At 39.7% G+C, this 13,410-nt stretch overlaps 1 protein-coding gene across 4 annotated transcripts in view; it reads left to right on the top strand.

The window, feature by feature from the left end:
• LOC122542598 (cytoplasmic polyadenylation element-binding protein 1-like) overlaps nt 1–10,908 on the top strand; it is a 117,059-nt gene extending 106,151 nt beyond the window's left edge. For 3 of the 4 annotated variants that reach the window (XM_043680548.2, XM_043680550.2, XM_087981976.1), the window contains 8 exons: nt 1,366–1,612; nt 2,600–2,713; nt 4,980–5,084; nt 5,732–5,868; nt 6,390–6,588; nt 8,509–8,603; nt 8,693–8,773; nt 9,246–10,908. In XM_043680548.2, the coding sequence (XP_043536483.2) occupies nt 1,366–1,612; nt 2,600–2,713; nt 4,980–5,084; nt 5,732–5,868; nt 6,390–6,588; nt 8,509–8,603; nt 8,693–8,773; nt 9,246–9,356 (1,089 nt within the window). In that variant the 3' untranslated portion in view covers nt 9,357–10,908. The remainder of the gene's footprint in view (nt 1–1,365; nt 1,613–2,599; nt 2,714–4,979; nt 5,085–5,731; nt 5,869–6,389; nt 6,589–8,508; nt 8,604–8,692; nt 8,774–9,245) is intronic. The other variant, XM_043680549.2, reaches the window with a different exon arrangement.
• Nucleotides 10,909–13,410: the final 2,502 nt, after the last annotated feature.

Raw genomic sequence — 13,410 nt, 5'->3', positions numbered from 1 at the left:
TCCAAAGGGTTTTTACAAATGTATTAAGGACAAAAGGGTAACTAGGGAGGGAATAGTGCCCCTCAAAGATCAGCAAGGCGGAGCTACAGAAAGTGGGAGAGATACCAAAATGAATATTTCTGAAGGGTGACCTTCGAGAGGCTTACAAAACTGAGGGGCATGGCTAGGGTAAATAGGCCAAGTCTTTCCTGGGGTCAGGGAGTCCAGAACTAGAGGGCATAGGTTTAGGGTGAGGGGGGAAAGATATAAAAGAGACCTAAGGGGCAACTTTTTCACGCAGAGGGTAATATGTATATGGAATGAGCTGCCAGAGGATATGGTGGAGGCTGGTACAATTGCAACATTGAAAAAGCATTTGGATGGGTATATGAATAGGAAGGGTTTGGAGGGATATGGGCTGGGTGCTGGCAGGTGGGACTAGATTGGGTTTGGATATCTGGTTGGCATGGACTGGTTGGACCGAAGGGCCTGTTTCCATGCTGTACATCTCTAACTCTATAACCTATGCCCTGTAGTTCTGGGCACCTCCAATCCAAGGAAAATACCTTGTCTATTTATCCAAGCATTCCCTTCATGATTTTATAAACCTCTAAGGTCACACCTCCGCCTCTAATGTTCCAGGGAAAACAGCCCCAGCCTATTCAACCCCTCAGTAGTTCAAATCCTCCAACCCTGGCAACATCCTCAAATCTTTTCTGAACCTTTCCAAGTTTCACAGCATCCTTGCGGTAGGAAGGTGACCAGAATTGCATGCAATTTTCCAAAAGTGCCCTAACCAATGTCCCAGCCCCTTTACTCTATGTACTTTCCAATAAAGGAAAACATATAATGCATTCTTCACCATCCTACCACCCTGCAACTCCACCTTCAAAGAGCTAGAACTCCAAGGTCTCCTTGTTCAGCAACACTCCCCAGGACCTTACCATTGTGTATAAGCCCTGACCGGATTTGCCTTTCCAAAACTCATTTAAGCTTTTGGTGTTCTTGTAAATACTTTGTCATTTCTAAGTGGCAGTTTGAATTAGATTAGTGGTGTTATCTCTTCTGTGAATATTCAAGACTGCAAAAGTCTTAATTATTTTACTATTTCTCAGCCTATACCCTCTGCTGTTGCACTTTTCTAATTGATGATGATGATCTGGTATTGTTTTGTAACAACCAAGAATTTGACTCCAACCTTTTTCTGCTTTGATAGGATATTGTGACTTTTTATTTTAAAACTGTGTTTTTTATTTTAAGGTAGTAAACTAAGAATTTCATTAGCTGCAACAATATAGTATTTGACTTAAAGTGAAGCCTTCAGTAACTATTGAATTTTTTTAGACTCTTGAATTTTTGGCAGTTATATTTCTGTAATTTTTTTAGTCAAGTCTTCGCATTTCTCCTCCAATTTCCTTCTTGCCCATGGGTGGAGTGGGCAGGGATCCGCTAAAACGTATTGGTATGAGCCCTCGACTGGATCAAGACCAGGCTTCTGTGACCAATCCTGTGAGCCCTAACCCTTTCAAAAGATGGTCAGCAAATTCTGGATGGGCAAATTGGGATCTTTTAGAGGGTCCAGAAGATCCTTTTTCCATTGAAAAGGAGGCCAGACTACATAGACAAGCTGCAGGTAAAATTGTATATTCCAAGTTTGTCTAGATATTACTACCTAAGATTAGGTAGTCATTTTGTTTACTGCCTTAACAGTATGTGTAAATTGACACTGGGGTGCCATTTCCTAGTTGTATTTCCCTCCCTTTTTCCATTTGCAAAGTAAATAAAGATTGAATTTGGATTTATTTCAGCTGCAAGCCAAAATGGGAGCTTTCAGGAATCACCGAGCCTTGTGCTTGAGCTATTTTCTCATCCATTTATGCTGACTTCCTCAAATTTCAAACAGAATGGGGAAAATGCTTCATTTTCTGATGCACTGGGATACCCCTTTTTAGGACCGTCCATAAAGATAAGCATTTGTAAATGGAACTTTTTCATGAAGTTCTATCCTGGATTATGCAATTGATCCACAGCATGCCAAGCACCTCTTTAATAAACATGAAAATATTTTGCACAGCAATTTTGATTTGAACATTTTTGACCTACGAAGATTTTTGCCAGAGTGCAAATTGTGCTTCAAGGTCCTGTTTAAAATTCTATGTAGTGACTTATTTAAAAGTTGCTTTTAAAAATGAGTACAATAGACAGATTAATTTTAGATTTAGGTTATTCACCAGGTTTGGTGTGTTGTTAATTGAAGCATTATCCAATTTCCTTTATGAATAGGATACCTCCCACTAAGTGTTTTGCTTATTTCCTGATGGCTTGTTGCTAGCTGCCTCTATTGTTCACCAGTGATATTTAACTACAAATTTCTGCACCAGAATAGTGTTTTGCTACCAGATAATTGGACTTGACATCTCTTAAGAGCAAGAGAAATGAAAGTTTGACCCTTGCATTAATTTATTTTTACAGTTGGAAGAAGGACAAATGCCATATTTATACATGGGTTCAGACCTTTAATCAGTTTGACTACAAATACCAATTGGTAAAGTCTTGTCTTTCAAGCATAGCTACGAAGCTTAATGTTGGTAAATATTCACTTTTCTTTCTTTTTTTAAAGCAATGAGTGAAGCCACATTTACATGGAGGGGCCAGCTACCACCCCGGAATTACAAGAACCCGATATATTCCTGCAAAGTGTTCCTGGGTGGTGTGCCCTGGGATATTACTGAAGGTAAATGTCACCTGGCCAAGAATGCTGAATTGGGAGGAAGAACTGGTGATATTGTAGCTGATCACTCTTGCATTACAGTATTGGGATTGCTATAAAATTAGAACCTTGGATCTGCAAACATGTTGGCTCAGTAATATATTAAATATGCCAACAGCTAGGATTAATTTGTTTTTTTTGTAGTCATACAGCATGGAAACAGACCATTTTTTTTTTGGGGACCAACTTGTCCATGATGATCAGGTTTCCTTAAGTGAACTAGTCTAATTTTATCTGAGTTTAGCCCATATCCCTTTAAACCTTACCATGTACTCCTCCAGATGTCTTTTACATGTAGTAATTGTACTAGCCTCTAACACCTTTCTCTGTAGGCCAGCTGGAAGGACGCAGCCAGCCAGCATCAGGAGGTGAAGTCAATGTTTCCTTCTTCAGGACCAAAGAAGGGTCACCCCCAAAACAACATTTTCTCCACGACTTGATGCTGCCTGGCTTGCTGTGTTCTTCCAGGTTCCTGCTTGCCAACCTTGGATTCCAGCATCTGCAGCTTGTTTCCTACCACTGCTTCTGGTAGCTCATTCCATATACACATGACCCTCTATGAAAAAGTTGCTCCTTGGGTCCTTTTTAAATTTTTCCCATCTCTTTAACTCCTGCCTTCTGGAGTTCCCAACTGTGGGGGGAAAAGACCTTGGCTATTCGCCTTTTATCTGTGCCCCTTGTAATCTTACAACCTGTATAACGTCACCCTGCCACCTTCCCCACTCCAAGGTGGGGGTAGAAGTCCCAGCCTATTCAATCTCTTTTAAGACTAGAAGGTTTGAGAAAATGACCTTAAATAACGGTGACCAGAATTGTACGCAGTACTCCAAAGTGGCCTCTACCTAGAGGTGAAACCTATATCTGCTAGGGAACCCAGTTTCTTCCGTAGCTTCCCTCACATCCTGGGCTACACTTGATAAAGTCCTAGAGATTTAGACACTTTTAAGACTCCTAGCTTCACCCCTTCTGTAATGCAGTGGGGAGAGTACTTCAAGGAGATCATTTTAAGTTATCCAAATTGAAGGTCTTTTTTAAAATCAACCTGCTGTGGTGTAAATGGTTTCCTCTGAAATATCAGGGTATAGCTATTTAGCAGCACCTGGCTATGTAACAATGTTCAGTTGATTTGACAGTTTTTAACCTTTTAACCCATTAAAACCAGCAAACATGAATCAGTAAAATGTTGCTTTTGTCTCCGCTATGTGTTTGGAATTTTCCCATTTTTGTGTGGGCCAATTTGTTTTTAGTCACTAGCTAATGCCACATTTTCCTTAACTTTGTTCAAGGATTTTAAAATTTCTTAAGTCTGTTTTGAAGCAATTTTATATTGGATTAAGGCCACATGCTTTAATCTGAGGTGGCATTGAAAGTACATTGAGGTTCATTTTCTAATCTGATTTTCTACTGTTATTGGCATAATTCAGTAGCACTGCATTTTGAAATTAATGGTTTTTGTTTTCTTAAGTTGTGTACCCAATTTTATTTCCTGCAAAAGCTTCTAGTAGTTTCCTTGCTCTAAAATTTCAATCTTGATCTTAGCTATTGAAGATCAAATGACATAAGACCTAACCCACCTGGGTAGATTTCCCTCTGTTCGTCTTTTGAAATCAACTTTCGAACATTTATTCTCTTACTGGTTCAGTCCAGGACCTAGAGCCGTACAGGTGCTTGGATAGAGATTTTGTAATATTTCTAAAGACTCTTTTACATTGTAACTGTTAGTGCAATGGTCTCTAATGAACGTTTTGAACTCCATAAGTACTGCTTAAAATATTTTGGGCAATGGTATACATTAGACTGAGGTTTAATGAATCTTTGTTTCCCTTGCAAAGATCTCAACTATATTCCAGTCACTGATTCTGAAATGGTAGAAGGGTAATTTTATTCTGCACTTTCACTGTCCTAGGCAGTTAGCTGCACAGACTTCACTAATTGTCTGCAAAATTTGGCCAGTGACACATCTTGCACATACTGTAAATGAAAATACCCACTTTTTCTGTGTAGCTGCTTTGGGCTAAATCAAAGTTTTCTGTCTTAATTTAAAGCTGAGGATATTATTTTCCGGCTGGAAGTTGGTATTGGTATTTGGACAGACTTGTATTCTGATATTTTTTGCTTTGGGTACCTGAAGAGTTGCTTTGCTTTATGGCTCAAGTTCAAAATGGGTTCCTTGGGGCATTTTGGCAGATCAAGTTACCTTGTGATTTGATATTATTTCTTTCCTCCCTAGTTGGACTGATAAATACTTTCAGGGTATTTGGCTCACTGAGTGTGGAATGGCCGGGTAAGGATGGCAAGCACCCTCGATGCCCACCCAAAGGTAATATGCCGAAAGGTAATGAGAGCTGAGACATGGTAGGACATTTTACCTGTTCTGACTGTCACATTCACCCAAGGTTGAGGGTCAGAGCACTGGTATGCATGCAGCTACAGCTGATAACCAAGTCACTTTGGATAGCTGGTAAGGGTGTGTACACTACACTGATTTTAATGACCAAGTTATCTTTACGGTAAAGGCTGGTGTTTTTCATTTTTAATGTACACTCCATTTAAGCAAGAGATGCTGTCAGTGAGATTAACCTAATCTGGTTTGACCATGTCAACCAATTGATATTTAATGTGTAATTTCTAGCACTCTTCAGTTTGGCTCCCTACTAGTTGAAATAACAATGGAGTTTTTAAAACATCGGTTTAGCTTGCATGAAAATATTTGAGCTTTACTTTAAAGCTTCAATCTACCTTAGATTGTATTTGGCTGTAACTATTTCAAGAACTCTTGTATATTCGTGGAATAGGATTGCTTCATACAAGTGCAATCTGTTTATGTCACAACCTGATTTTGATAGCAAGCCAAACTTTTGTGGCCATTTTATCCATCTGCCATTTTATTGAAGGTGATATGGAAATGTGCACTCTTGCCTTCAGTTTTACCACGAAGATGCAAAAATTACTGACTTTTATACAATTATTGCTTTTTGTTAGGTTATGTCTACTTGGTTTTTGAATCTGAGAAGTCTGTGCGTGCGTTACTACAATCCTGCACACACGATCTTATGAGCACTGACGGTGCAAGTGAATATTATTTCAAGATGTCAAGTCGCAGGATGCGTTGCAAAGAGGTATTACTCCTTTGAGAGATTTGTTCTATTTTGAGAAGCTTTGTTCAAAAATTTAACTAACTTTCCCTCCAATCCCATGAATGACTCTTGCTTTTAGTATGAAACCAGTTTAATATCAAACTTGTGAAATTGGGTTTGACCCAAATCGTAAAGTGGATTTTGAATTTGCAGGTATATACTAAGTAAATAGCTTAATTTTGGGTTAATTGTAAATTCTAGTGCTATGTTTTTGCTGTTCAGGTAACACCTGATTTTGAGAGAAGTGTTCTGATACTAAGTTGTAATAGTCTTCCTCACTTCTCTTCAAGCTAATAACACTCGTGCCTTCTACCTACACTGTTGCTAGTTAGCAACTCTCAGATGGTACAATATTCAGATGGAGTCCTTCTAGTACTACCTTTTTTAATACTTTTGAATAGTTAAGGATGACTTTTGGCAGTAATGCCTCATTCTAGTAATAAGGAGATTGCAGTTGAGGAACACCTTTTTAACCCATGCATAAATAATTTGTTTGTTTTTAGGTACAGGTTATACCTTGGGTGCTTTCAGATAGCAACTTTGTCCGTAGCCCATCCCAGCGACTGGACCCAAGTAAAACTGTGTTTGTTGGAGCACTACATGGGATGTTGAATGCAGAAGCTTTGGCAGCAATCATGAATGACTTATTTGGTGGAGTAGTGTATGCTGGTATTGATACTGACAAGCACAAGTATCCAATTGGTATGCTCCTTTTTTTGTGCTGAGTATTCTTTATATTTATGCTCTGATGTTCCTGGTTGTAATTTGACCTCTTCATTTAAGTCATTTTTCTAAAACTAACTTCTACTTGATCTAGTCAAGTTGTGTGGCTTTTTTTTTGTGACAATGCAAATTGTTTATACTGTAAGCAGGATACTATGCTTTAGTTACATAGGAAACTGCTACAATTTCTTAGTCTGTGCTTTCTTTGGACCACAACATTTTTGAAAGCATCTGCAAAGGTTGTCTTGTCCTCAAAACTACTGCATTCAGCCCTGCCTATAAAGGTTTTTATTTAAAACATTGTGCTGGAAATTCAGGTTGGGCAGCATCTATGGACAAAAATTAAAATTTTAGGCTTCTGATTTAAAGTTACTTTTGAAAGGAAATGTTAACTCAGTTTGTCTCCCCAGTTGTTACCTGACCCGCTTGAGTATTTTCATCTGCAGTACTTTCTGGATTAAAACTACTTTATATCTAGCTGTTTTGTAGTTGACTTTAATGTAAGCTGAGCATTAGCAGAGAATACAGCAAACTGATTAGGTTGGCCTGTTAGGGCTACAGCTTTACTATTTTTACCTGTAAGATATTAGCCACAGAGTAAGTGGAATGTGGTGTAAATATGAATTTTGTAATGATTAGCAATACCACTTTTTTGGCTGACCCAAGAACAATATTTAGCATATTAATTAATGTCCTTTTTGGCTATGGGGAATTGGTGGCTAATTGAATCATTTTGTTTCCTCCATGGGTTTCTGGTCTGAATGTAAATATCATCTTTTGCTTTGTAAAACACTCTTTGTATAGTTCCTTCTGCAGGAGAAAGTGAGATCTGCAGATGCTGGAGATCAGAGCTGAAAATGTGTTGCTGGAAAAGTGCAGCAGGTCAGGCAGCATCCAGGGAACAGGAGAATCGATTCCCTGGATGCTGCCTGACCTGCGCTTTTCCAGCAACACATTTTCAGCTAGTTCCTTCTGCAAAGAACCCTATTCTATCTAGTTGAATTATTTTTTAAATCTTTTTGTATTTCTTTTTTAAATTGATTCACTTTCCTCTAATTCAAATGTAAACTTGTTTGGCTGAGGAAAATTACCTTTAACACTTAATTGTTGGTGTACATGAAGGTTCATCTTGAATATCATAGCTTCAGCAATGTTCATGTTAGCAATGCAAATGGGGATTGCAGTCCAAAGTAGCTTTGGAGATGGAATAACATGGCAGCCAGCAATAACTGACATGAACCATTTCCAACACCATTCATCCTGGATACAGTTATTGGTTCTTGTGCTTTCAGTGGAGCTTATTTTGAGCTGTAGGGTAGAATCTGAACTTTTGTGAAGACTTTATAATGGCATGGGCTTTTATTTGTACTATTTAACTCTAGCCTGAGGGGTTGAGCTGCTCATATTTCTGGGCAGCATGGTGGCACAGTGGTTAGCACTGCTGCCTCATAGTGCCGGAGATCCGAGTTCAATTCCCGCCTCAGGTGACTGACTGACTGTGTGAAGTTTGCACGTTCTCCCCGTGTCTGCGTGGGTTTCCTCCGGGTGCTCTGGTTTCCTCCCACAGTTCAAAGCTGTGCAGGTCAGGTGAATTGGCTATGCTAAATTGCCCGCAGTGTTAGGTTAGGAGTATGGGTGGGTTGCGCTTCGGTGGGTCGGTGTGGACTTGTTGGGCCAAAGGGCCTGTTTCCACACTAATGTAATCTAATCTTATTGTGACTCAGTTCATGAGCCTGTTCAGCTTGTCACTTTAGGTCCATTTCAATGGGGCAGATAAAAAGGCCCATTCCTGGAAACACACTTGTGCAAAATGCTGTACATGCCTGTAATTTACATTGGGAAACCAAGTTGGCTGTTAAGAATGGTTAACTGAACTTAAGATTATTCTGTGTGTTTTAGGTTCTGGTCGAGTCACTTTTAATAACCAGCGTAGTTACCTGAATGCTGTTGGAGCAGCCTTTGTAGAGATAAAGACTCCAAAATTCACTAAAAAAGTAAGTCAGAAGTTCTGAAGACTGTGTGCTTTTTCTGCCAAAAGCAAACATTTGGATTAAAGTCCCTTTTTTTTTCCCTCGTTCTAAAGGTGCAGATTGATCCCTACCTGGAGGACTCCATGTGTCAGGCATGCAATGCTCAACCAGGACCATTTTTCTGCAGAGATCCAGTAAGTTCCCTTCTGGGTTGGATAACTAACTTGATTAATCCCCAGAACTTTTTTGGTGTCTTTTTATTTTAAGATCATACTGTGTGGCCTAACATACTAGGGTGCACTCAGTATTGCAGTTGAAGTTTCGCTTGGTGTACTCATTTTAAATTTGAGATTGAAAACTAATCTGACTTCTGTTTCAGAATGTCAGTTCAAAAGCATAAGATTCAGATTTGAATTTTTCTCGTTTTCTGGTTAGTGACACAAGCAGTGCATCTGATAACCTAGTGCAACAGAGCTTGAATATTAAACCCCTGTGACCCTAAATTGTTTCACTGAGATTTAAGACTTGTAATTTTGTATTTTATGTTGAATTCAGCTTTAAATTTAGCTTTGAATCGGTCACAAATAGTGGGAAAATTTGAATCTTAATAGTTTCCATTGATTCTGCATATTAACTACCTAAAGCTAGTTGTCTTGCTGCTTACAGGTCTGCTTCAAATATTTCTGTCGTTCATGCTGGCAGTGGCAGCATTCCCTTGAGGTTCTTCGCCACCACCGTCCATTGATGCGTAACCAAAAGAACCGTGACTCCAGCTAAAAGCACAGCAAATGTGGTTTCGGTTTCAGTCGAGTGAGTGAGCTGGGAAAAGGCTCAGACTGGGAACAGCGATTATGGACTGAAGTTCACTCCTGCACTTGCTATTTGCTGTTTTAATATTCACAATCGCACTATGCACAGTGAATTCCATGGGGTATCGGGGACCACCACAGCAGTTCCCAGACAAAAGTTCTGCACCGAGGTGATAGAGCCAGGTCTCGAAGGTGTTGAAGCAAGTGGCTTCACATTTAGATTTTTAGGCTTTTTTACATTCCTTGCATTTTGACAATGTTGCAAGTTCATTACCTTTCCACTAGCAGTTGCCATACAGTGCCTTTAAATTTTTTTTCCCCATCAGGACTGCAGATACTGGTGAATATTCAGCCGGTTTTTTACTTAAGGCAGTGGAGTGCTTTATTTAGCAATCAAATTCAATATTTTACGCTCAGTTTTTACAGATACGACTGCCTTTTTAAGGCTTCATTTTTTTGACCAGTTTTTTTTACACTGTTTAAAGGTTTTAGTCAAACACAACAGTGACTCTCTCCTGGTGGCTTTTAACATTTTTGTGTCTGGGGCTGCTATTATGGACCCTGGGTCATTGTTGTAAATCAAGATGTTTGCAACCATTGGTGTGGATTTACGGATTAGAAACTGGACTGAATAACGACATTCGAGCTGCTGTACATAGTTAAGATGTTCTTTGCACTTTTTAATTTGCACTATGGGTAGGTAGAGGTTTTTAATCACCATTCTCACTGATGATGTGGTTTTCTTTTTGTACTTGAGCAGAAGGGGTTTCATGGCCAGGCCAGGTTGAGTATCCGGTTTAGGCCCCTTACGAGCAGTTGCTCACTTACTGTTAAAGGATGAGAAACTATTACTGAGGCTAGCTGAGCAGCTGCTTGGGTCTCGGAAGTTACTTGAGGTTTTTACTCTTGTGGTTTTTGATCTGAAGCTGTGTGCCAAAGAACCAGTGTCCTTAACCTTTTTTTCTTTTGCTGAGCTGTTGCCTAGCTGCTCGCCCAGCTGCTGTTGAACATTAAGTAAGGTCTCTACCTCACTGTGGTATGCAGGTGTAACTGCAGTTACCTTAAGTTGTGGAGTAAGCTGTTTAAATGTTGGACACAAACCCTGTTAAAGCAGAAACTATAGTGTTAAACATGTCTAATATGTACCAGTATAGTGCAAAAATTTTCTGTGCTTCTAAACTAGAAGCATAAGAGCCTATATTGTACATAATGGCCAAACATCCCAGTAATCCATCTGCTGATGTATTGCTGAACTTGCAGTGACTAAATTGTAGCAATCCTTCAGTGTGGTCATGACCAATGACTGGAGTATACTGGCCATTGACATCCAGACTTGCTGTAAGTAAAGACCCAAATGGAATAAACCCATGATGTTCACAGTATAATATGTTGTGGAGTGATTTTTATTTTGTTCATATCCTGTGATTCAGATTGCTATTAGTGTATTACTGGTAAAACTAAATAAATTGAGTGGTTTCTAAATGATCAAATAGTCCTTTGTTTTTGATCAATGTTTGATTCCAGTTTATATTTGCATCACTTCAACTTCTGATCTAGGTCTATCTGAATAGAAAGCTCTTTAAAGGAAAAACAACTCTGGCATCTAGTAACCATAAATTCAAATTTGTGAACTCTCATTTTGCTTTGTAAAATTTATTTGGGATCATTCACTGTTTGGTCTTATTATCTGAGTTATAAATTAAATTGCAATTAGTTTCTTGTGTAGTGGTTTTTATGAATTTTGTGAACTAAACTGTAATTCAAATGAATTACACTAATGCATTAAGGCCTGATATTGCCTTCTAACTTGAGTTTAATTTCAGTTTACACTCTGGTGTAAGCTGGTTCTATGGATGTCTGAGGATTTGCAATGTTTTGGAGTTGCCTTTGTTCTTGTTGGTCAATAAAATCACCATATGCACAACAGTTGAAGTATTGAATGTTGAAATAGGGTGAACTTGACACTTGAGTGGCCTGAAAGATGAGGGGGTAATGTGAAACCATCTATCTGAGCTGTTAAACCTTCCTAGTTTTAACTTGATCCAAGTATCATCACAAATGAAATAACTTTAGCAAGCAGAATCCCAAGGCCTTCTATTCATCTATAAGAAGTAAGAGTAACTAGAGAAGGGGTTGGTCCACTAAAGGATAAAAAGGGAAGGTTGTGTGTTGAACCTGAGAAAATGGGTGAGATTCTCAATGATTACTTTGCATCAGTGCTCACCTGAGAGAGGGACATGAATGTTGAGATTAGAGCTAGAATGTTGTTTACTCTGGATCACCTTGATGTAAGGAGAGAGGATGTGTTGAGGTAGGCAAAATGATATTAAGCTGGACAAACTCCCAGGACCAGATGGTATTTATCCAATGTTGCTGAGGAAGGTGAGAAGTAGTAGCTGGGGCCTGACAGATCTCTGTAGCATCCTTAAATACCTGTGAAGTGCCAGAGGACTGGAGAGTTAATGTCCCCCTGTACAAGGATAGTAGGGATATTGCAGGTCACTACAGACCATTGAGCCTGACATTGGTGGGAAAGTTGCTGGAGAAGGTACTGAGGGATAAAATCTATTTACATTTTGAAAAGAATGGGCTTATCAGTGATAGGCAACATAGTTTTGTGCAGGGAAGATTGTGCCTTTAGTAGACTTCTTCTGAGGAAGTGACCAGATTGATAGATGAAGGAAGGGCTGTAGATATCATGTACATGGACTTTAGTAAGATGTTTGATAAGGTTCCCCATGGTAAACTAATGGAGAAAGTGAAGTCATATGGTGTGCAGGGTGTTCCAGCTAGGTGGATAAAGAACTAGTGGAGCAACAGGAGATAGTAGTTGAATGGAGTTTCTCAATGGAGAACGGTGATCAGTGGTGTTCCACAGGGATGGAGTTTCTCAATGGAGAACGGTGATCAGTGGTGTTCCACAGGGATCAGTGCTGGAGCCACTGTTGTTTGTGATACACCATAAATGATGTGGAAGAGGGCATTGGTGGTCTGATCAGTAAGTTTGCAGATGACATGAAGATTGGTGTAGCAGAAAGCATAGGGGACTGTCAAAGCATACCAGAAAATATAGTCTGGAGAGTTGGGCAAAGGAGTGGCAGATGGAGTTCAATCCAGGCAAATGTGAGGTGATGCAGTTCAGAAGGTCTCATTCTAGAGTGAACTATACTTGGGGAAAAATTGAGCAGAGAAATCTGGGAGTTCAGGTCTATTGTACCCTGCAGGTGGTTGAACAGGTGGACAGAATGGTTATGAAGGCATATGCCTTCATCGGACGGGGCGTTGCACATAAGAGCTGGAAGGTCACATTAAAATTTTACAAGACTTTGGGTCGGCCGCATTTAGAATACTATGTACGGTTCCAATGTTGTGATTTTTGCTATAACCTCGTGTTGAGATTTTTAACTTAGTACACCCCAGTCCAACACTGGCATCTTCAAATCAGTGTACAGTTCTAGTCGCCACATTACCAAAAGGACATAGATGCTTTGGAAGGGGTGCAGAGAAGGTTTACGTGGATGTTGCCTGGTATGGAAGGTGCTAGCTATGAAGAGAGGTTCAGTAGGTTAGGATTCTTTTTCATCAGAAAGAGATTTGGTGGGAGTGGGGGGGTGGGAAACCTGGTCTGGGGTCTACAGAATTGTGAAGAGTGTAGACAGGGTGGATAGAGAAGCTTTTTCCCCCAGAGTGAGCGATTCTGTAACGAGCGGTCACTTTTTTCAAGGTGAGGAGAAACGTTGAAGGGACACGCACGCCACGGTAGATTCGTTTAAGGTGCATTTGTATCAGCACAGGCTTGGAGGGCCTGGGTCGTAAATTTACTTTGTTCTAAATCTTGCAGCAACTCCATGTATGGTAGTTTATTGAATTTTGTTATGCAGTTAGTCAAGATATTGGATGTTTTGAATGATGTTTTCTGTAGAATTCTTTTTGTAGTCAATGGGTGTTTGAGTACTGTCTGCACCAGTGAGTGGAATTGGTTAAATGGGCCATCTCCCTCCCTTATGGAGATGTGATATGGA

This window comes from Chiloscyllium plagiosum, unplaced genomic scaffold (genome assembly GCF_037043375.1).
Source record: "Chiloscyllium plagiosum isolate Xiang-an unplaced genomic scaffold, Cpla_swu_hap1 HiC_scaffold_42, whole genome shotgun sequence".
NCBI classification, from domain to species: domain Eukaryota; kingdom Metazoa; phylum Chordata; class Chondrichthyes; order Orectolobiformes; family Hemiscylliidae; genus Chiloscyllium; species Chiloscyllium plagiosum.
The sequence above is the reverse complement of the archived record's forward strand: the minus strand, read 5'-3'. Positions and strand labels throughout refer to the sequence as shown.